The 25,458-nt window shown below is 33.7% G+C and overlaps 1 protein-coding gene across 2 annotated transcripts in view; it reads left to right on the plus strand.

The window, feature by feature from the left end:
• Positions 1-25,458, plus strand: part of ATAD2B (ATPase family AAA domain containing 2B) — a 171,544-nt gene that overhangs the window by 71,430 nt on the left and 74,656 nt on the right. For both annotated transcript variants that reach the window (XM_036881655.2, XM_036881656.2), the window contains exons 14-16: positions 8,928-9,087; positions 13,347-13,437; positions 18,441-18,752. In XM_036881655.2, the coding sequence (XP_036737550.2) occupies positions 8,928-9,087; positions 13,347-13,437; positions 18,441-18,752 (563 nt within the window). The remainder of the gene's footprint in view (positions 1-8,927; positions 9,088-13,346; positions 13,438-18,440; positions 18,753-25,458) is intronic.

Consider the following 25,458-nt stretch of genomic DNA (forward strand, 5'->3'; position numbering starts at 1 on the left):
TTTCAAAATTTATCCGTGTCATGTATAATATTTTGTTCCTTTTCATTTCTGAGTAGTAGTCCTTGAGAGTGAGTGAAAGAGAGAGAGAGAGAGAGTGAGAGAGAGAGAGAGAGAGAGAGAGAGAGTGTGTGTGTGTGTGTGTGTGTGTGTGTGTGTGTGTGTGTGTGTGTGTGTGTGTGTGTGTGTGTGTGTATCACTGTTTGTTAATCCATCTGGTGAAGACTTGGTTTGCTTTCTGATTTTGTCTATAAAGATAATATTACTATGAACATTTGCATACATATTTTGCTCTGGATGTATGTTTTCATTTCTGTTGGGTTAATACCTAAGAAAGGAATGGCTAGATCATATGGTAAATGTATGTTTAAACTGATACTGTTTCCCAAAGTGGTTGAACCATTTTATGTTCTTACCTGTAATGTATGAGAATTTGGGTTGCTTTTCATCCTTGCCATCATTTGGTACTGTTTCATTCTTTAACTTTAGCCACTCTAGTGGGTATATAGTATAATAATGGATTAATTTTCATTTTCCTGATGACTAACAGTTTTAAGCATTTTTTTCCCAGGTGCTTATTGCCCATTTGTATATTTTCTTTTGTGAAATGTCTGTTAAAAATCTCTTATTATTTTTTAATAAAAAGAAATCAGATTGTATGTCTTACTGTGTTGTAACATTTCTCTTTTTTTATTGAAGTTTCATTGGTATACAATCTTATGTTGGTTTCAGTTATGTAACACAGAGGTTCAACAGCTACCCGTATTATTAAATCCTCACCCCTTTGGGTGCGGTCACTATCAACATAGTAGGATGGTTGTAACATTTCTTTATGTACTCTTTAGATAAGTCCTTTCTCAGATCGGTGTTTTGAAAATTTTCTACAGGTCTGGCTTGCTTTTTTGTTTAATTTTGACTTTTGAAAAGCAAAAGATTCTAATCTTGATGGAGCCTATTATATAATTTGTTTGGTATGTGCATCATTGAGAATAATTGCTTAAATCAGTTTGCCAAAAATTTTATGTTTTCTTTAAAATATTGATAGTTTATCTCTTAAATTTTAAGAGCTAAGTTAAGCTTAAATTTAACTTAAGATTCACTTTAAGTTAATATTTATAAAATATCAATATAAGTAAGGGTTGGAGTTAATTTTTTTTGAGGGTACAAGGTATAGACTGAAGTTTATATTTTTCCATATTTTTTTCCCACTTGTTCCAGAGCCATTTATTGAAAGGCTAACTTGTCGTTATTGAATTACTTGGAATCTTTGTCAGAAATTAATTGACCATCTAAGTTATCTATTCCTAGACTTATTAGTTGGTTCCATTGACCTGTATGTCTGTCTTTACATCTTGATTTCGTTACACAGTTATCTTGATTACTATAGCTTTATATTTTAATTGTTGTTACTATAAGCCCTCCAACCTTGTTCTTTTTTAACTTTTTTAAAGACTCTTTTTTTTTAGAGTAGTTTTAGATTCACAGCAAATTGAGAGCTAGGTACAGAAATTTCTAGTAATACTCTGTGTCTGCACACACATGCATAGCCTCCCTCATTATCAACAAATTCCACCAGAGGGTACATTTCTTGCAGTTGAAGAAAACCTACACACATCATAGTTACACAAAGTCCCTAGTTTACCTTGGGGTTCACTCTTGGTGTTGTACATTTTATGAGTTTGGGCAAATGTATATGACATGTGTATATCATTATGATATCATACAGAATATTTTCATTGTCCTAAAAAAATCCTCTGTGCTGTACCTATTCATCCCTCCCTGGAACCAGTGACTTAGCAATATTCTTTTATGGTCTCTCCTTTTCCTAGCTTTTTTTCTGTTTGCTTTGGGTTTGGTTTTCTCTTTTTTCTCCCAGATTATTAAGATGGAAGTTTAGATAATGATTGAAACTTTTCTTCTTTTCGAATACAGGCATTGAAAAGCTGTGTATTTCATTTTAAGCACTGCTTTAGCTGCATCTCAAGATTTTTTACATCTTATATGTTTGTTGTCATACAGTTCGAAGTAATTTCTAATTCCTTTTGTCATTTCTTCTTTGACACAGTGATTATTTAGTAATTTGTTGCTTAATTTACCAATTGTTACATATTTTTTCTGATTATCTTACTATTATTTATTTCTAATTCAATTTTATTATGCTTGGAAACTATAACTCTTACTTATTTTAAATTCATTATGATTTACTTTATGTCCCACTGTATTGTCTGTATTGTGAATTATCCTTCATTCTTTGTATTCTGCTGTTTGTGGTGTAGTATTTTATATATTATACATATATAAATACACTATGTATATGTTGTATATAAATATACTAAATATATATATAAAGTAGGACAAGGTTGTTGTAATGTTGTGCTGAGTGTTTTCTTTCTTTCCTGATGTTTTTGTCTAGTTATTCTATGAATTGCAGAGACATGTGTTTTAAAATGTCCAGTTGTGATTGTGAAATTTTTTAATTTGTCCCTTTAATTCAACCAGTTTTTGTTTAATTTGTTTTGAAGTTTTGTATTAGATGCATACACATTTATCATTCTTATGTCTTTATTTTGAAGTTACCATCTTATTATTAAATATGCTCTTTATCTCTGTTTATACTTTTTGTTTTTAAAATCTATTTTCATTAGATAATAATTGAGCTAGTCTAGACCTCTTATGCTTTTTGCTTGGTAGATCTTTCCATTAATTTACCATCAGCCTTTCTATGACTTTATACTTGAGAGTGTTTCTTTTATAGACAAAATATAGTTTGGTATTGTTTTCCTAATTTGACTATCTGTTCATTTAAATTTTTAGTTATGTTATGTAATTACTGACATGGATGATTTGGGGATTACCACTTCATGTTTGTTTTCTATTTGTAACTGTTGCTTTCCTTTTGAAAAGAATTTTTGAAGATATTTTAGAATTTTTCTTTTTTTATAGATTTTTAAAAATCTAATTTATTGAGGTATAATTTACATACAGTATATACAATACGTGCAATATTGACATACTTAAAAGAGTATACTTGACAAATTTTAACATAGGTATATACCTGGGAAACTGTAGCTATAATCAAGATAATGAATATATTAGTTTCCCCTTATCCATGGTTTCACTTTCCATGGTTTCAGCTTCCTGCGAAGCAGATGACCTTCCTTTTGATCTGTTGTCAGAAGGTCAGTAGTAGCCTAACATTACATCAAAATGCCTGTGATACTCACCTCACTACCTGTAGGCATTTTATCTTACTGTATCATCACAAGAAGAGTGGGAATAGTACAATAAGATATTTTGAGAGAGAGACAGACCACATTCACATAGCTTTTATTATAGCATATTGTTATAATTGTTCCATTTTAATATTAGTTACTGTTGTTAGTTTCTTACCGTGCCTGATTTATGAATTGAACTTTAACATAGGTATGTATGTATAGGAAAAAAGGCAGGATATGTACAATTCAGTATAATCCACAGTTTCAGGCATCCACTGTGGCCTTGGAATATATCCCCCATGGATAAAGGGAGACTACTATATACCCATTCTCCCTAAAATAGGTATTAAAATTTAATGTGACTATTGATATAGTTAGGTTTAAATTTTCATCTTAATTATCTGTTTGTCCATCTGTTCCTTGTTCCATATTTTCCTGTTGTCTTCCTTCCTTGGATTAATTGGATATTTTTGTGATTACATTTTAATTCTTTTGTTAGCTTATTAGTTTGATGTAGTCTCATGTGTTCATTTTTGCTTTTGTTTCCCTTGCTTGAGGAGATGCATTCTGGAAGAAGTTGCTCGTGCTTATATTCAGGAGATTTTTACCTATGTTGTCTTCTCAGAGTTTTGTGATTTCATGACTTACATTCAGGTCTTTGATCCATTTCGAGTTTACTTTTGTTTATGGGATTAAACAATAATCCGGTTTCATTCTTTTGCATGTAGATGTCCAGTTTTGCCAACACCAGTTGTTGAAGAGGCTGTCATTTCCCCATTGTATGTCCATGGTTCCTTTATCATATACTAATTGACCATATATGGTTGGGTTTCTATCAGGGTTCTCTAGTCTGTTTCATTTGTCTATGGGTCTGTTCTTGTGCCAGTACCAAATTGTCTTGATTGCTGTGGCTTTGTAGTAGAGCTTGAAGTTGGGGAGCATAATCCCCCCAGCTTTATTCTTCCTTCTCAGAATTGCTTTGGCTATTCAGGGTCTTTTGTGGTTCCATATGAATTTTAGAACGATGATTTTCTCAAGTTCATTGAAGAATGCTGTTGGTATTTTGATAGGAATTGCATTGAATCTGTAGATTGCTTTAGGCAGGATGGCCATTTTGACAATATTAATTCTTCCTATCCATGAACAAGGGATGTGTTTCCATTTATTGGTATGTTCTTTTAATTTCTCTCTTGAGTGTCTTGTAGTTTCAGAGTATAGGTCTTTCACTTCCTTGATTAGGTTTATTCCTAGATGTTTTATTATTTTTGATGCAGCTGTGAATGGAATTGTTTTCCTGATTTCTCTTTCTGCTAGTTCATTGTTAGCATATAGGAATGCCACAGATTTCTGCGTATTAATTTTGATTCCTGCAACTTTGCTGAATTCAGATATTAGATCTAGTAGTTTTGGAGTGGATGCTTGAGGATTTTTTATGTACAATATCATGTCATCTGCAAACAGGGACAGTTTAACTTCTTCCTTGCCAGCCTGGATGCCTTCTGTTTCTTTGTGTTGTCTGATTGCTGTGGCTAGGACCTCCAGTACTGTGTTGAATAGAAGTGGGGAAAGTGGGCATCCTTGTCTTGTTCCTGATCTTAAAGGAAAAGCTTTCAGCTTCTCACTGTTAAGTATGATATTGGCTGTGGTTTTGTCATATATGGCCTTTATTATGTTGAGGTACTTGCCCTCTATACCTATTTTGTTGAGATTTTTTATCATGAATGGACATTGAATTCTGTCAAATTCTTTTTCAGCATCTATGGAAATGATCATGTGGTTTTTGTCCTTCTTTCTGTTGATGTGGTGGATGATGTTGATGGATTTTCGAGTGTTGTACCATCCTTGCATCCCTGGTATAAATCCTGCTTGGTCATGATGGATGATCTTTTTGATGTATTTTTGAATTTGGTTTGCTAATATCTTTTTAAATAGTTTTGCATCTGTGTTGATCAGGGATATTGGTGTGTAATTTTCTTTCTTTGTGGTGTCTTTGCCTGGTTTTGGTATTAGAGTGATGCTGGCCTCATAGAATGAGTTTGGAAGTATTCCCTCTTCTACTCTTTGGAAAACTTTAAGGAGGATGGGTATTAGGTCTTCACTAAATGTTTGATAAAATTCAGCAATGGAGTCATCTGGTCCAGGGTGGTTATTGATAGGTATGTACTTATTGCCATTGCAGGCTTTAGATTCATGGTTACCAAAGGTTCAAGGATAATTTCCTTACTGTCTAAGAGTCTAACTTAACTCACTTAATATGCTATTATAGTCACAATCTAAAGGTTCTTTTTTTCTCCTCCATTTTCTTCCTCCTCCATTCTTTATACATTATGTATCATATTCTGTACTCTTTGTCTATCCCTTGATTGACTTTCAGGATAGTTGATTTAGTTTTGCATTTGCTTTGTAATTAGCTGTTCTACTTTTTTACTGTGGTTTTATTGCCTCTGGTGACTGCTAGTAAACCTTAGGAACACTTCCATCTATAGCAGTCCATCCAAAATACACTGTAGAGATGGTTTGTGGGAGGTAAATTCTCTCCGCTTTTGCTTATCTGGAAATTGTTTAATCCTGACTTCAAATTTAAATGATAATCTTGCCAGATAAAGTATTCTTGGTTTGAGGCCTTTCTCTTCATTGCATTAAATACATCATGCCACTCCCTTCTGGCCTATAAGGTTTCTTCTGAGAAGTCTGATTATAGCCTGATGGGCTTTCCTTTGTATGTAATCTTACTTCTCTCTCCAGCTGCTTTCAATAGTCTGTGCTTATCCTTGATCTTTGCCATTTTAATTACTACATGTCTTGGTGTTGTCTTCCTTGGGTCCCTTGTGTTATGGGATCTGTGTACCTCCATGGTCTGATAGACTATTTCCTTCCCTAGATTGGGGAAGTTTTCAGCAATTACCTCCTCAAAGACACTTTCTATTCCCTTTTCTCCCTCTCCTTCTTCTGGTACCCCTATAATGTGAATATTGTTCCATTTGGATTGGTCACACAGTTCTCTCAATATTCTTTAATTCTTAGAGATCCTTTTTTCTCTCTGTGCCTCAGGTTCTTTGTATTCCTCTTCTCTAGTTTCTATTTCATTTATCGTCTCCTCCACCGTATCTAATCTGCTTATAAAACTTTATATTGTATGTTTCATTTCTGATACTGTGTTCATAATGATTGAATGTCTGACCGGAATTCATTCCTGAGAACTTGAATATTTATCTGTACCCCAGTGAGCATGTTAATTATTTTTATTTTAAAATCCCTTTTAGGGAGATTCATGAGGTCCATTTCGTTTGGATCTTTCTCAGGTGTTGTATTCATAATTTTACTTTGAACCAGGTTCGTTTGGCGTTTCACATTTGTATATGGTGCCCTCTAGTGCCCAGAAGCTCTACTCTCTGGAGCTGCTCAGGCTCTGAAGCAGTGTTGGGGGTTGCAGGGGAGCACTGTTGGTGCCTGGGGGGAGGCAAGATCTGTTTCCTGCTTCCCAGCTGCTATGCCTGTCTCTACTGCCTGAACCAGTGGGCCGAGCACACAGGTAGAAGCCTCTATGCTTTACATTTGTAGTTGCTGTAGACAGGGCTTCCCTCTGTCGGGCCTATTGGCAGGGTAGGGTTTGCCGGTTTGCAAGCCAGGTGGGGCTGCCCAGGAGAAAGGCAAAGGAGGCTGCATATCACGTAGGGGGTCCTTTCAGCTGTGTAGTCAGCCAGGGAGCTGGAGTGCCTGAAGGTAGTGAAAGTTCCCAACCTGCTTCGCAGAGTGCACCCAGACAATTTTGTCTCCCTGTCCTTTCTCCTGAGCAGTAAGCTCTGTGCAATCCTTGCCCCTTTCACAGTAGTGGCCATCCTAACTGGTGTGAGGTGATACCTCATTGTGGTTTTGATTTGCATTTCCCTGATGACCATCCTGGACACCATTAATGTTAGTTTGTGGAGGCTCTGGATTCTATTTTTTTTCCTTTTATAAATTGTATTTCCTTTGTCTTAGCTAACCATTTTCTATTTTAGGTTTGAAATGCATATGCTTTCTTGGCTGGCAGCTTTCATCTTCTTTCATGTCTTTTGTCTTTAGCTGGACTCCTTGAGTGCTTTGTGCCTGTGTTGTTAGGGATTATTTAGAGATGTGGGTAGATAGAGTTTGGCGATGTCTTCACTGGTTCTTGTCCTTGTGTGATCCCCCCATTCTTTAGTGTTAATGGTTTTCTACCTTCTCTTTTCTGCAGTCCCAGACTGGAAAGTTAAGGGATTTCCTCACATATGTTGAACATATTGGAGAAGTTATTTCAGGCATGTGTTAGTAGTAAGATTAAAGGCAAAGATGTGAAAACAGTTGGAAAATACTAGATAGACCATTGTTACTAGAACTACAGTTTATGTTGTAATTAGACATGAAATATTTTTATTCAGAAATGTTGCCATAGTTTAAAAAACTACTCTAAAATATGCTCAGAATTATTTCAAATTGAACTTAGTTAAAATGGTAAGTATTCTAAAAGAATTGTCTGCAAGTATATAATAATGCAAATGTAACTGCATAGAAACTCTAAACTATTCCTCCCCATCCCCCACAGACTGTTGTCTGTTGAAACAGACTATTTCCTTTTCTTTTTTTGAAAAGCTTTATTGAGATATTGTTAACATATCATATAGGTCCCTGATTTAAACTGCATGATTCAGTATCTTTAAGCATATTTTAAGAGTTGTGTAATCATCATCACAATGGATTATGTAACATTTTCATTTACCCAGAAAGCTCTCCATGCATCACTTTAGCCATCACTTGTCAACCTCCTCCTCATCCCCTTAAGCCCTAAGAACCACCAATGTGTTTGTGTTGCTTTAGATTTACCTTTCCTGGATTTTTATGTAAATGGAATCATACAGTATGTGGATTTCTGTGGCTGGCTTCTTTTAATTAGTACAGTGTCTTCAAGGTTCATCCACATTGTAGCCTATAACAGTACTTCATTTTTATTGACAAAAAATGTTCCATTGTATGGATATACCACGTTTTATTTATCCATTCATCAGTTGATGGATGTTTGAGTTGCTCTCAGTTTTTGGCTATTATGAATAAAGCTCCTGTGAGCATTTTGGATGGAAACATTGCTGGGTCACATTTCCACCAAGCAGTGTATGAGTTTTCCAATTTCTCTACATCCTCATCAGCACTTGTAATTATCTGTCTTTTTTATTATAACCATCCTAGTGGGTTGATAGTGACACCTCCTTTGGTTTTAATTTGAATATCCCTAATGACTAATGAGCTCTTCATATATCTTGTATGGAGAAATGTCTAAGGCTTTTGATTGTTTTAAATGCAGTTACTTTTCTTTTTATTGTTGAGTTGTAATTGTTCTTTATATTGATGAATTAACTGTGTTTTGAACCCTAGGCCCATGTCAAATATATAATTTGCAAGTATTTTCTTGTATTTTCGAGGTTGCCTTTTCACCTTTTTGATAGAGCCCGTGAAAGCAGAAAAAAGTTTAATTTTGCTAAAGTCCATTTTCTCATTTTTGTTGTTGCTGTTTTAGATACTTACTGTATTGTTGAGTACTTCTAAAAATGATTTCTCTACATTTCTTGATTTATCTTGCATTAAGATGGAATCATGCTATAGTTTTATTAGCATTTAAGACTTATAAAAGTATAAGCATTTGTGTTTAGAATTTTTTCTCTTTTTCACAATTTAAAATTTTGTCTGAAAATTTTGTTACAGCTCTATAGTTTCAACCCTCCTTGCTCTTATGGATGGATTAGACAATAGGGGTGAAATTGTTGTTATTGGTGCTACAAATAGACTTGATTCTATAGATCCTGCACTCAGGAGACCTGGTCGTTTTGACAGAGAATTCCTTTTCAACCTGCCTGATCAAAAAGTAAGCGTTTCTGTTTTTGATGTATTGACTTACTTGTGATTAGATTAGGAGGCATGTGCATATCTGTATGTACTTTGAGAATGGTATTTTATGAATTTTCATTTAAAAAATTTTGTGCTTATGGGATATCTTAGTTAAATCTTAAAAAGAACTTGTAGTTAGTTATTGAATAATTTAGTAAAGACTATTAACAATTATCAGAAAGTTTATGATTTTTAGGAAGCAAGAAAAAAAACCCTGATTAGGTTACTGTAGATGCTTACTTTTTAGTTACCCAGATTGTAGTAATTAATCTTGTATGGCAGGCTTTTTGTCTCTAGTTAGCCAAAGTAGCTTTGTTTCCATAAAAATAACATTTTTAGAGTATTGGTGAGTTTATGAATAGCAGCCTAATATGCAAGTTTTCATAGAAATGACCACTACATCATATTTAACTAAAAACAGCAAATGTTATTCATTATAGTGTATTTCTTAAAAGAACACATAATTAAAACAGGGCAGTATATAGTCATTGAATATGCATACAAAATTTATTTTTCTTAATTCTATTTGAAATTTCTTTTAGTCTTTGAGCAATTTAATCATTGACTGTCTTTTTACTGGAAACTCAAGTTTGAGAGGGAGAGACACACACAGAGAAGATAATATATTTGACAATGTTTCCCATGTAATTTAACATATCAAATAATCTAATTAGAACATTTATAACACGTGCCCATGCAAATATAACCTAAAGAAAGCAGAGAAGATGATATAATATGAATACATAATATATATACACAAATGTTGTTGTTATATGACTTTGATTTTACATCTGTATGTAAAATGCCTGGTTTACATATATAGATGTGGAAGGCTTAGTAATTATGCCACTAAGCAGGTGAGTAATTATTTCTATAAACAAATGAAGGCAATGGCTCTGCTGTGTAGAGCAGTTCATACCTTAATTTGCCCTCAGTCTGCACAGCCACCACTAGTAGTTGTCTGAGTTTTAAATTGACAGCCCAATTTACAGGCTTCAGATTGGTATTGAGTTTACTTAGTTTTGTCAGGATACGAAACAGCACATACAGCATCATTTTCATTATCCAAGTGCAACTTTCAGGACTCTACCAAGGCATAGAGTTGTGCTTAGTTGTAGGAGTTAAGCCTGAAGTGGGTGCAGTCTACTGCAACTTGAGGAAGCATCAGTTACTTTGGGACATCTTAAAACAGTCCAAGCACATCTTTTAGGCTAATACCAGTACATAGGGAATGAGCTTAGTTCTAGGAGACACAGCCAGTGTTTATTTCAGCACAGAAAAGCCAGTACCTTGATTTCTATATTGTTTTCTATATTGCCTTAGTCATGTGGGCCTTAGGGTCCTTATGCCAATCATACTTCTCACAATTCAGATACAGTCCACACATAGCATAGATTTAACAATAAATGAAGTCTAGTACAGCACTATTCGATTGAATTTTCTGTGGTGATGGAAATGTTGTGTTTGCATTGTCCATTGAGCACTTGAAATGTTGCTATTGTGACTAAGGAACTGAATTTTAAATGTTATTAAATTTGAAAACTTAAAACAGCATTATGTGGATAGTGGCTTACTGTATTGTACAGCATAATCTCCAATATGGTTTTCCAGAGTAATTTTAACTTTGTATGTTTCAAGGAGAGCTAAACTTAAGGTCGTTTTTCTTTGGCCTGGGTCTGTGAGAAAGGCCTGGACTGGCTGTTCACCTTTTTCCCTTGGATAATATTCAAGGTCATAACACTAGATGAGATTACCAAGTCCTCTAGCTTAAGATGAGATTACCAAGTCCTCTCTCTATCTTAAGAAGCAGTCGGTAAGGTAAGAGGCAAATTATGAGAGTGGGATTCTGGAAGCCAAATGAAGCAAGTATATCAATGAGAATGATGTGATTTACTGTGTCAGTTGTTGCTAAATTAAATCAGATGACAACAGAAAATATGCCATTGAATTTAGCATTATGTAGATGATCAGTGAACCCTGATGGGAGCAATTTCAAATAGTTGTGGGTGCAAAAAAATTTGACTGGAGTATGATTAATTAAGAGAGAATAGGAGGGGAGGAATTGGAGACAGTGAATGAAAGTAAGTTTTTCAAAGTTTTGCTGCAAAGGAAGCAAAGAATTGAAGCATAAGTTAAAGTAATTGGAAGTATAAGGTATTTTGTTATTTTTAAGATGGGAGAAATATCCAGTAGGGAGGGACAGTTTGTGTTGAAGTTGAGAAAGGAGAAATCTGTGTGTGTCCTCAGTGAGGAGGTAGGATTTAGAATGAGTAGTAAGAATGACTTTAGTTCGAAATTGGGTGGTTCTTCTGTGATAATAAGGAGGAGACAGTATAGTGTACCTATGCTGACAGGTGGACAGATTTGGTGTGGGGTGTCTTTGGAAATTTTGTTCCTACTGCTTTAGTTTTCTCAGTCCAATTAGGATGCAAGGTCTAAACAAGGTGAGTATGAAGACAGAGAATCTGTGAACTAGTCTGCTAGGAGATAGGCCTAATGAATGGCTTCAGGAAGGATTAAGGGCAGTCATAAGGATCTCTTTTGATCTTTAATTTAAAATAATACCAGTCAGTGTCTCATATTAGTCTTGTAGTTCAGGCAGTAGAAGATCATGACTCTTGCTTTTTGACCAAGTAAAAATTAAAAAAAGAAAAAAATCTTAGTTTCATGCTTAGTAATTTTGTTAACTCTTTATTAACAAAATAGCACATATCCTCTTTATGCAGTAATGCTTCTTAATTTCTTTTCTTTTTCCTTTTTATTGTCATTAACACAATGATTATTGTTATAAGTGTTATGTGTATATTTACACATCCTGAAAAATAAAGGGCATGGATTTGCCTTTGATTTAATAGAAGCTACTTAGAGGAAGTCATATGACTTACTATTCTCTATGCCATGTGAAGTGCATAATAAAACATTCCTTGATTTAAATAATTTCTTCATTCTATTTCCTGTTTTTGTTTTTAATTATAAAGAAAGGCAACTCTGATTGATTATATAAAGAGCAAGGCACTTGAAGGTCTTAGAGACCTGACAGTAACTTTTGACCTTACAGTAACTTTCGTCTAACTTAGAATTTGGAATTGAAGCAATAGTTATTAATTCCAGATTTTGCAACCTTGTGAGCAAGATTTATATTGATGACTTTTAAGTTGTTCTTTTTGTTGTGATGCTGGATCCCAAATTTCTTGTTAAACCAGTAGCATTATCTTGGTTATAACTTGCTTTTTCATAGTCTGAAGAAACTCAAATAGCAGTGTTGAGAAAACAAGTATATTCAAGTTTTAGAAACTGTTGTTTTTTTCCCCTGAAAGAAGGCAAATGTGAAAAAAAAATGGCTGATGTGACTTCATGGTGGAGGTATCATCTGATTATATATGGATTCTTACACTTCAGTGTTTCTTTTTTACTGAGGGAGAAAAATTCAGTTTAATTTGGAACCAATATGTTTAAATTTTGATTGTTCTATACAGCAGCTTAATGTAGAGAATGCTATTTTGAAAAGCAAAAACAAGGTAAAATTGTTTAAACCTTTGATTTTTTTCAATGAATTCAGTTAATACTTACACTGAAATTACCTTGCTGAATACTTAATTCCAAAGTGGCAAGTAATTTATAATATAATAATATGCATTATATTTCTTAACTTAATTGAAAACTATTTCAACTTAAAATTCTTTTCAAGTTTTAAATTACTTGTTTAGTTAATTGTCAGTCATAATTCCTTATGCATATGATAGAACCAAAAGTTCTGTGAAATCTAAATGTAAGGTTTGTTTCAAAGTTAAAATTATTAGAACCTAATAATGTTTCCTGTTTACGTGAACCAAAAGTTCTGTGAAATCTAAATGTAAGGTTTGTTTCAAAGTTAAAATTATTAGAACCTAATAATGTTTCCTGTTTACGTGTTTTCAAATGTTAAAATGATGTGGTGGAGAAGTAAAATTTAGTTGTGAACTCCAGTCCTAGATCAGTCACTTAGTCATATGTGCCACTAGTCAAGTTCCTTCATCACTTGTGAAACAAACTGCATATCTCAAAGGGTTATTAATGGGAGTCAGAGCTGATGGTGGATGCCAAGGTGTTTAAGGTATTTTTTTTCAAGATAAACAATTGTTTTTCTGGGGTACAGTTCATAAATTTGTTCTAGCTAGTACATTTGAGGGTTGATGATATTTTATTTGTACTTTTCTTTCTTGGCAAGATTTTATTTATCTGTGCTTTTCTTCTTAGGCAAGGAAACACATTTTGCAGATCCATACCAGGGACTGGAATCCAAAACTGTCAGATGGTTTTTTAGATGAATTGGCTGAAAAATGTGTTGGTGAGTGCTACTATTTGAGTTCTTTGATTGTCATTGTTTGTTCTGTTCAGCTTCCTTTTCCCCTTATGTTTGGAATGTGAATGAATATAGTTATGTCTTTGTGCAACAGATGGCTCTGCCTTTAAATATAAGAACTGTTTTACAATTTCACTTGAAGTTTGAACACTTCTAAATTAGAATTTTAGCTGCCATTAGGTGTTTGATTAACAAAGCTCATTAATAATATGCCTTTCATTGAGTGCTGGATTTCCATATTACTGCAGTGTCTCCTTTTAGGAATTGTCTCCTCTCAGAAAGTTTAAGGAAAGTAAGCTTAAATTAAAAAGATAAAGGTCTATGTCAAAGTCAGGATTATAGTCTTTTACTTTGCAGCTACATAATGGGCTCACCTTCATGCCTGTGGTCTAGAAAGAAGTTGAGTGAGAGGAGTCTTCAAAGAAAATACTTAAGTGTAATCTGCTAGTATTTCCAAAAATATAAAACTTTCCAGTTTAATGTTAAATTATTCACAGAGTGGAAGATCTGCCCTTAGATGAACAAACCACTACTGTCCTTAAAGGATGTGAGAGTATTTTATGAACATGCACGATCATATAAAGGAGGTGGAATTCAAGGGTTTTGGAATTCAGGGTTTTGGCTTTAGTTAGGTCTGAAATAGAAATTAATAAAGTATTAAGCACTGAATATACACTCAGGTATTTTTCCTTCATTCTTTCTCTGTCTTTTATCTATTTTCCTCTCATTCTTTCAAAAGTATAAATTAAAAAAAAAATCTCTCCATGAGCTTTTTAAGCATTATGAAGAAATACCCAAAATAAGTCCACTAACAATCAGCAGTCTACTTGGGAAAACTTTAAAGTTACCAAAACCAAAAGAACAACTTAGTTAAAAAAATCATTGGGCTCCACCATCAAATAATTAAAACTTAAATAGAACATTAGTCCATTCAGTTAGCTACATCGGAATTATCCTCTTCATCCACAGGGACCTCCATCTCCGAAGCAGCATCCCTCAGCTTTTGAACCACAAAGACCTCGACATCTTCTGGTGAGGAGAAAACGTAAATCTCTCCAGCACTTCTCCAGTTTAAACTTTGCCTGTTATAAAGAGAGCATGCGCCAAACCCATTTCATGTAAATTGGCTTGACCTATGCAAAGCCTTGTGCTGCTTTATGGGAGAGGGTGGTATTTGGTACAAAATCCAGTCTTTTCCCTTTTTGAAATTTGATCCATTTTATTTCCTGCGACTTTCTGTATTAGAGTACAAATCAGACTGCGCAATCTTTGTAGATTCTTCTGTGAATTTATCACAGAATGATCCTTAACTGAAATAAGCAGAAGTCTTCAAATAATTTTGGAAATTCCCTGAAAGATAGGTATTTTAAAATTACTTTTTTATTACCCTATCTACCATCTGAACATTATACACTCTTAATTCTTCATCCTAAATATTAGAATCTTAGTTTCCTTTTTCATTTCTGCAGACCACTACTTCTAATTTTTTCAAGTGACTTATTTTAGCTTTTAGTCAGTTTATTAAGTTAAAAAAAATTTAAGACATGATTTCTTATAGGACTGAAAAACTTTTCTTGCCTTTTTTTGGGGGTGGTGGTGGTGGTGGTGGTTCAGAATATGCTTATATATATGCCATTTTCTTCCTGGAGAGTGACATAAAAATCCATTGTAATTACTTCTGTTTTTGATTATGACATTTATTTCATTTAAGAAATCAGTTCACATTAAAGAAAATTAAATACTGTCTTCAAACAGGAATGAAATAGTAATAAATTTTGAATTCATTATGAGCATATCACTTTGTGTCCCAAACATGTTTTTAACATGTATGGGTTCAGTTTAGTGAATTTATGCCTAACAAAAAAGTATGCAGGTCTTGATGAACAATTTGTAAAGATAGCTGACTTCTTATTAGAGGTTATGGATTTGGTAACTTTTACCTTGAAATGAATTCCCAAGTACTTGGTGTTAGCATGCATAATAGATGTGATTTTTAATTAGTCTTCAAATAATTTTGTTATATAGAATATGTGCACAAATGAGAGGAGCTTAAGATTAATGAGGAGCTCAAACCTAATCATATTTCCCTATTTTCACTAAGTGAGCCCAAACAATGAAAATGTATCAGTGAGGCATCTATTTGTGGGCCTTTGGTATGTTGGATGTTTTACTTAAAAAGTACCTTCATAAAATTTTATTGTTACCTTTTTCTAGTCTGTGGCCTCTTTGTATAGCTTGTATTTTCACTTTCAGACAGATTCCATCTTAATAGCAGTTTTCAAAAATGCTTTTTGTTTGGTATCTACATATTTGTGTTCATATGAGTATTAGAATTGTAATGGTAGAATTAGTATGGTTATGAAATTCTTATGAAAGGGATGTAGGCATTTTCTTTAATACCAACTTTTAACTTTCAAAAGGTGTATTTTTTCATTATTTCTAGATTCTATTTTTATAAACTGGGATCCTTTTGAGAGTGAAAAAATATGATGTTAATTATGGTAAGACAAGAGGCCTAAACCATAGTGTATATTATTAGTTCTGTAGTTCTCAATTTTTTTTTATATTGGAATCACTTGTAAAGCTTTCTAAAAATAAATAATTATGATATTTAACCACCAGAGATTCTGATTCACTAAGTTTGTTGAGAATCTCTTTTTGTTTCCTTTTCATTGTTCATTCAAATGCGCAGTCAGGGTTGAGAGTCACAGATATAAACCAGTAATTACCATTGACAAGCAAATGTAAAGATAAATCCTGTCTTTTATAGTCTGTTGGTTATGATAATCCATGTGAAAATTTACTTCTTTAAATGAGATTTATATAGTTGTTGACAAACTTTCAAATTATCTTTAGTGAACTAATAAAAATGAATAATATTCATTATGTATGATATTAACATACTGTTATGTCAAACAAAGATGTTATGGGTAACATTTACTACATAAAATACCTTCCAGAGGCTTTTTTCTATTTTGCATGTTTCGGAGCCCTTTTCCTTTTTTTAACTTTGGCTTTTGCACTTAAAAATAGGACCATAAAATATGTTCACCAACTCTACATTTACTTTTAAGGAAGAAAAAGAAATGTGGTAGTTTATATTGTTCGAAGATGGAAGTTTATTCTTTACTTCCTCTGAAATGGATTATTTCATTAACTGTAACTGAGCTGGTATTTTACGGTTATTTTGTTGAACTAATGTAATATAATGTATTGCACAGGAAAGATAGTTTCTTTTTAGGTTTATTCATTGAGAAATAAAATAAAATGAGAGACTAATGGTAATAAATTTGGTTATTCTGAAGAATTGAGAGATTGCTGTCATGGGATACTGTTAATGTTTAATCTGTTTGTAGTTTTCTGAATAAAAGTTTTATAGTTCATTTTAAGTTCTTCCTTAACTCTGAATAAACATTTCTTTAGGAATGTAATACTTTTCTGTGTTAATAATGAAATAATTTAGATGGCTTAGAAAAAAAATGAAAAGCCCAATAGATAAAATTCTTCCACTTTGTATGGTATAGTACATGGTAACCTGATAGTTTCTCCTTCCAAAACTTACAACCGTGGAGTTACTCTTTTTTCATTCATTCTTTCACTCAGAAGTATTTATTGAGCATCTACTGAATACCAGACCAAACATTATTCTTGGTATTTGAGATACATTAGTGAACAAAACAGACAAATACCCCTGCTGTCACAGAGCTTACATTCTAACTGGGGAAGGTAGACAATAAACCTAATCAGTAAATAATAAGAGTGGAAAAAAGAGCAGAATAAAGAGGATTTTTTTTTTGTTGTTATAGATAGGACTTGATTAACAGGACCATTTGCTCTAGTAATAATGGGGGTATAGTTCAGTAGATGTATGTATCACTTGCAGTTTGATTTGTATGGTTTTGTCCCTAAATGTTCTTTTTCTGTCAATTAGTCTGGGGCAATTTCTTCTCTGCTCCTAGTTTTCCTGTTTAACCACTATTTTTATTTCAGTATTTAAGAGCTCCACAAGGTTATTGTGAGGTATAAAAGATAAGTAAACCCGGTAACACTTTTTGAAGAGATTAGAACTAGTGTTCTTTAGCAAGTTCAGTTGGTTCCCCCTGCTGGCATAACTGATAAATACAGCCAAATGCAAGTTTAATTGCTGATAGAACATGGCTAGTTTGAGGTTTTCTTCCTTTTTGTGGTAAAGACCTAAAAGTTCATGTGTTTTTGTATATATTTGTTGCTTAAATGAATTAAATGACTGAAAAGCACTAGGGGCTTGTCTGTTAACTACATAATCAGTTAAATGGGAGTAAAGGATAATACCCCTTGGAATACAGCCCTTAGAACTAGATTATCAGTCATTCTTGGCTAAAATACATATATATAAAAGGAAGTCAATGTGAATTAATGAATTATTTTTCCATTTGATGCCTTTAGAGCTATCAAGAGATGATTACAACTTTAACGTATCATCTTTGGGGTAATTAGACACTAATTTGCTTGTGGGTTGTCCTCAGATTGGGTAATGGAATTGCTCTGTTTTTGAAGTTTCTGATTATGTACTACTTTGTACCACTGTATTATATGCGTTTGGAAGTAGTAATATTAGAAAAATTAATAGGTAAGTGTAATGTCATGAGGACTAAGCTAATGATTGGGAATATCAATGCAGGATTAAGATGAAACTATTATTTTAAAACCTTTGCTGAAGGTTTGTACATTACAATCAGTGTGGTTTTGGCACAAAACACATAACTTGTTTGTTTTAATATCATTAGTTCCTGTGTTTGTTAATTAAGATGTTCAAACATTTTTAGTCTTCTTAATGAGGAAACAATTTGATTAGGTGATTTTAAATGGCCAGTTTCATTTTGCTGATTAAATTGCACATAATTATTGATTTAGTATTGATATTCCCTTAAGAGATGTGTATATGTGTATATTTGTTGGTACTTAAAGGAATGAACTTACCTTTGTTACCTTTTCCTTTTGTGCATTAGGTTATTGTGGAGCTGATATCAAAGCCCTGTGCACTGAAGCTGCCCTCATTGCCCTGCGGAGGCGTTACCCCCAGATCTATGCTAGCAGTCATAAACTGCAGCTAGATGTTTCCTCAATAGTGCTCAATGCCCAAGATTTTTACCATGCAATGCAGAATATTGTGCCTGCTTCCCAGCGTGCTGTCATGTCTTCGGGACATGCACTGTCGTCCATCATAAGGCCACTGCTGGAAAGAAGCTTCAACAACATCCTTGCAGTCTTGCAAAAAGTGTTTCCTCATGCTGAAATTAGCCAGAGTGACAAGAAAGAAGGTATTAAATTGCTTTTTCATATTGTTAAAATGAAACAAGTACAGGCATAAAAAAGTTCTATGTTATAAGGTTAAATGTGTTACTTCTTTTATATTGGCCCCTAATATAGATAGAAATGTATCTATTTCAGTCACCACTGAATATTCCAGGCTTGGCATATTGCCTAGCATATGGTAGTTGCCTATTGAATGCTTATAAAGAAGAAGAAATCAATGTTTGCTTGGTTTGTTTGCTCTTGGGACATTCTGACTATCTTAATGTAAGAGTGGTACTATCTTTTAGTAAAGTTGACTATAATAATAATGGCTTCATTTTATTGTTATAAAGCCCTTACATAAATTATCATTTATTAATCCTGATAACAAGTCTGTGGAGTAGGTACTCTTATTCTATAAAGAAGGAGACTCTGGAAGACTTAGGAAGGTATTCACTTACATAGGGTCACTCAGTAAGTTCTTGCTTTCAAACCTAGGGAGCCTGACTCTAGAGACCATGCCTTTAACTGTGTTGCTGTAATGCTCCTCTGGATTCAGCTCATCAGATGAAGTTGTTGTTATTGACAGGGCACACTCTGCAGTGTGATATGTTAATGAGTATAAATTACTAGTAAAGGAGTAAATTAAAACCTGCTTGTAGAAGGTCTTGAATTCTAGCTTCAAGATTGTAGTTTGGATCTGAGATAAAAACAAAGCAACCTTTAATGTCACTCACTCCTTTACAGGAAAACTGTAGGTTCATATGCTAATCAAAGTTAGGCCTGCAAACTTTGAAGAGAAAGTAATGTGCTTTAATTATCTTTATCCCCCAATTCCTATGACCTTGTTTGGCATGCAGTCTGCACCAAATAGATAATTGTTCAATGAATTAGGCTAACATGAAAAATATTATATGTAGTAAAAAATCACCAATATTCAATGCATTTTGCTGTCACTATAAATGTGTTTTTTCAGAAACTTTATTTTAGGTCTAGATTCTAATGAAATATCACATGAATTACTTGGTTTCTTATTTGTCAGATAGGGAGGAGAACAAATATTTTTCTGTGTATGAGCCAGATATTGTGTCATGAATTGTATATTTCTTATCTCTGGTTTTCATAACCAAGGATATGACTTTTCCCAAAAATTTAAAAAATTAAAAAAACTTAGACACTTTTAGGAAATGGTGAAAGTCTTACCTTCCCTTCTGAGAGATTGTTTCCATTTAACAGTTTTTTTACAGCATTATTACCTTTTTTAAAAATTGAAGTATAATTAATATACAATCTTTTCTTCATTTCAAGTGTACAACACAGTAGTTCAACAGCTAGCCACATTATTAAACCCTTACCCCAACTAGTACAGTTACTGTCTGTCAACATTGAAAGATGTTATGGAACAATTGGCCATATTCTCCATGCTGTATTCTACTATCCCCATGACCAACTTAAATTGGTCACGACTGAGAATTTTTGTGCTCCTTTATCCTCCTCACCCCAATTCCTCCCCCATAATAACCACCAGTCACTTCTCAAGTGCCTGTGAGTTAACTGCTATTTTGTTTTTTGTTTTTAGATTCCACAAATAAGTGAAATCACATGGTATTTGTCCTTCTCCACCTCATGTATTCACTTAGCGTAATACCCTCTACATCTATCCACATTATCACAATGGCAAGATTTCTTTTTTATGGCTGCATAATATTCCATTGTGTATAGGTACCACCTCTTCTTTATCTCTTCATCTATTGATGGACACTTTGATTGCTTCCATATTTTGGCTATTATAAATAATGCATCATTAAACATAGTGGTGCATATATCTTTTTGAATCAGGGATTTTGTTTTCTTTGGTTAAATACCTAGACATGCCATTACTGGGTTGTATGGTATTTCTATTTTTAGTTCTTTGGGGAAACTCCATACTGCTTCCGTAGTGGCTGCACTGATTTAAGTTTCCACCAGCAGTGTAGGAGAGTTCCCATTTCTCCACATCCTTGTCAACAACTTGTTATTTCTTGTCTTAGATAGTGGCCATTCTGCCTGGTGTGAGGTGATATCATTGTGGTTTTGATTTGCATTTCCATGATGAATAGCAATGTGGAGCATCTTTTCGTGTGCCTCTTGGCCATGTGTATTCTTTGAAAAATGTTCAGGTCCTCTACACATTTTTTAATTGGGTTATTTGTTTTTCTTTGGTGGTGATTCATCTGAGTTCTTTATGTATTTTTGATGTTAACCCCTTATTGGATAAATAATTTATGAATATATTCTCCCAAACTGTAGGTTGCCTTTTTGTTCTGCTGGCAGAGTCCTTTGCTGTACTAAAGTTTTTAGTTTGATATAGTCCCACTTACTCATTTCTTATTTTATTTCCTGAGGAGATACATCCAGAAAAAAATTGCTCATGCTTATGTTCAAAAGATTTTTGCCTGTGTTCTCAGACAAGAACTGAGTTTTATAGTTCATGTATGTCATTTAGATCTTAAATCCTTTCAAGTTTACTTTTGTGTATGGAGTTAGACAGTAATACAGTTTCATTCTCTTGCATGTAGCTTTCCAGTTTTCCGAACACCAGTTATTGAAGAGGCTGTCTTTTCCCAAATATGTATACAGGAAAATATGTATGGGTTTTTCCCATATATGCCTGGGTTTTTATCTGGGCTTTCTATTCTGTTCCATTGATCTGTGGGTCTGTTCTTGTGCCAGTACCATACTGTTTTGATTACTGTAGCTTTGTAGTAGAGCTTGAAGTCAGAGACTATAATCCCCCAGTTTTGTTGTTCTTTCTCAGGATTGTTTTGGCTATTTGGGGTCTATTGTGGTTTTCTAGGAATTTTAGGATTATTTTCTCTAGTTCATTGAAAAATGTGATTGGTATTTTGATAGGGATTACATTGAATCTGTAAATTGCTTTGCACAGGATAGCTATTTTGACAATATTAATTCTTCCTATCCATGAGCATGGTATAGATTTCCATTTATTTGTGTCATCTTTAATTTCTGTCATGGGTGTCTTACAGTTTTCAGAGTATAGGTCTTTTGCCTCCTTGATTGGGTGTATTCCCAGGTATTTTATTCATTTTGGTGCAGTTGTAAATGGAGTTGTTTTCCTGATTTCTCTTTCTGCTAGTTCATTGTTAGTATATAGGAATGCAATGGGTTTCTGCGTATTTTATATCCTGCCACTTTGCTGAATCCAGTTATTAGTTCTAATAGTTTTTTGGTATAGCCTTTAAGGTTTCTGTATGTAGTATTGCATCATCTGCAAATAGTGACAGTTTTACTTCTTTCTTACTGATTTGGATGCCATTTATCTCTTTATCTTGTCTGATTGCCATGTCTAAGAACTCAGTACTATGTTGAATAAAAGTGGTGAGAGTGGACATTCTTGTCTTGTTCCTGACTTTACAGGAAAAGCTTTCAGCTTTTCACCATTGAGTATGATGTTAGCTGTGGGTTTGTCATATATGGCCTTTATTATGTTGAAGTATGTTACCTCCATACCCATTTTGCGGAGAGTTTTTATCATGAGTGGATATTGAATTTTATCAAATGCTTTTTCAGCATATATTGAGATGATCATGTTGTTTTTATCCTTCTTTTTGTTAATGTGGTGTATGATATTGATTGATTTACAAATATTGTAATCATCCTTGCGTCTCTGGAATAAATCCCACTTTGTCATGATGGATTATCTTTTTGATGTGTTTTTGAATTTGGTTTGCTAATATTTTGTCATGTTTTGCATCTATGTACACCAGAGATATTGGTCTAAAATTTTCTTTTTTTTATAGTGTCTTTTCTGGTTTTGGTATTAGAGTTATGCTGCCTTCATAGAATGAGTTTGGAAGTATTCCTTCCTCTTTTACTTTTTTGGAATACTTTAAGAAGGAGGGGTATTAGCTCTTAAAATGTTTTGTAGAATTCAGTGTGAAGCCATCCAATCCTGGACTTCAGTTTCTTGGGAGTTTTTTGATTACCAATTTAGTTTTGTTACTGGTAATTGGTCTTTTCACATTTTTGGCTTCTTCCTGGGTCAGTCTTGGAAGGTTGTACCTTTCCAGGAATTTGTTTGTTTGTTCTCGGTTGCCCAATTTATTGGCATATAGATTTTCTTAGAATTCTCTAAAAACTCCATGTATTTCTGTGGTGTAAGTTGTAACTATTTCTTTTTCATTTCTGATTTTAGTTGTGTCCTCTCTTTTTTCTTGATTAGTCTGGCTAGGGGTTTGTCCTCCCCCCCCCCCCCCCCCCACAAAGAACTAGCTCTGGTTTCATTGATTTTTTTCTATTGTTTTATTTGTCTCTATTTTACTTATTTCTGATCTGATCTTTATTATGTCCCTCCTTCACTAACATTGGGTTCCATTTGTTCTTTTTCTAGTTTTCCTTAGTTGTGAATCTAGACCATTTATTTGGGATTGTTCTTATTTCTTGTGATAGGCCTGTATTACTGTGCACTTCCATCTTTGAACCTCTTTTGCAGCATCCCACAAATTTTGAACTGTTGTATTTTTGTTTTCATTCATCTCCATGTATTGCTTGATTTCTACTTTGATCTGTTCATTGATCCATTGATTATTTAGAAGCATGTTTTTTAGCCTCCATGTGTTTGTGGGTTTTTTTTCTTTTCTTTATTTAATTTATTTCTAGTTTCATACCATTGTGGTCTGAGAAGCTGCTTGATAGAATTTCAATCTTTTTGAATTCATGGAGACTCTTTTTGTGGCCTAGTGTGTGATCCATTCCATGTGCACTTGAGAAAAATATGTATCCTGCTGCTTTTGGGTGGAATGTTCTGTAAATATCTGTTAAGTCCATCTAATCTAATGTGTTGTTCAGTACCTCTGTTACCTTATTTATTTTCTGTCTGGATGATCTGTCCATCCTAATATTAAAGTCTCCTAATATGATTGCTTTGTGGGCTTTTTCTCCCTTTACTTCTGTTAGTATTTGTTTTATGTATTTGGGTGCTTCTATGTTGGATACATAGATAATTACAATTGCTATATCCTCTTGTTGGGCAGATTCCTTTATCATTATGTAATGTCCTTCTTTATTTCTTGTTATTTTTCTTTGTTTTGAAGTCTAAGTACTGCTACTCCTGTTTTTTCTCCCTGTTATTTGCATGAAATATCTTTTTCCATCCCTTCACTTTCAGTCTATGTAAGTCTTTGTCTTAAATGAGTCTTTTGTAGGCTGTGTATAGATGGGTCTTGTTTCTTTATACATTCTGCTAGCCTGTGTCTTTTGATTGGTGTATTTCAGTCCATTTATATTTAAGGTACTTATTGATAGCTATGCACTTACTGCCTTTTATTAATTTGTTTTTGTATTTTGTCTCTGTTCCTTTCTTCCTCTCTTATATTCTTCTCTTGTTTGATGGTTTTCTTTAGTGTTGTGATTAGATTTCTCTTTTTAAATTTTTTGTGTTTCTGTTAAAGGCTTTAGGTTGTGGTTACCATAAGGTTCATGGATAGCTTCCTAAGTATATAACAGCTGTATTGAGTTGATAATCACTCTATTTCTAAATTTAAAAGTACTTTTTTCTTTCCTCATCCACACTATGATTTAGGTGTCATAATCTGCATTATTTGTGTATCCCTTGACTGATTTTGTGTATAGTTTGTTTTACTACTTTTTTTTTTGTTTTAACTTCATACTTGCTTCATAAGTAATTTGTCTACTACCTTTACTGTGGATTTATTTTCACTGATGAAAAATATTTAGGCTTAAGAACATTTCAGTATTCAGAAGTCCCTTTAACATATCCTGTAATGCCAGTGTAGTGGTGGTGAATTCCTTTAACTTCTGTTTATCAGGGAAACTTTTAATCTCTCCTTCAATTTTGAATGATAACCTTGCTGGGTAGAGGATTCTTGGTTAAAGGTCCTTTTATTTCAATACATTAAATATTTCATACCGCTCCCTCTGTCCTATAAAGTTTCTGCTGAGAAGTCTGTTGATAACCTGATGAGGTTTTCCTTATAAGTAATTTTTGGCCTGTCCCTAGCTGCTTTCAGTACCTTCTCTTTATCCTTAGTCTCTGTCATTTTAATTATTATATGTCTTGGTGTTGTGTTTCTGGGGTTCCTTTTGTTGGGGCTCTCTTCATTTTCATGACCGACCTTTGTGTCCATTTCCTTCCCTAGATTGGGAAAGTTTTCAGCAATTACTTCTTCAGAAAGACTTTTTACTCCTTTGTCTCTCTGTTCTCCTTCTGGTTTCCCTATTATGTGAATATTGTTTCATTTGGAGTTGTTGCACAGTTCTTTTAGCATCCTCCTCATGCCAGATTCTCTTTTTTCTTTCTGTTCCTCAGCTTCATTGTTTTGCAGTTCTCTAATTTCCATCTCATCGATTGTGTCCTCTGCTTGCAGCAATCTGTTATTCATTCCCTCCATTGTATTTTCATTTTAGTTACTGTTTCTTCATCTCTGAGAGGCTCTTTTGCAACTCTTTTGTCTCTTTGTTGAAGTCTGCCCTGAGATCTCAATACTTTTCCACAGATCAGTAAGCATATTTATGACTGTTGCTTTGAAATCTTTATCAAGAAGATTGGTGATTTCTGTTTCACTTAATCCTCTTTTTGATGTCTTATCCTTTTAGTTTTGTTTGGAACATATTATTCTGCCTTCTCATTTTGTCTGGGTTTCTGTGTTTCTTCTGTTGTATTAGATAGATTCGCTATGCCTCCTGGTCTGTGTTTCTTATAATTGTTTTCAT

Source organism: Manis pentadactyla, chromosome 2 (genome assembly GCF_030020395.1).
Source record: "Manis pentadactyla isolate mManPen7 chromosome 2, mManPen7.hap1, whole genome shotgun sequence".
NCBI classification, from domain to species: Eukaryota; Metazoa; Chordata; class Mammalia; order Pholidota; family Manidae; genus Manis; species Manis pentadactyla.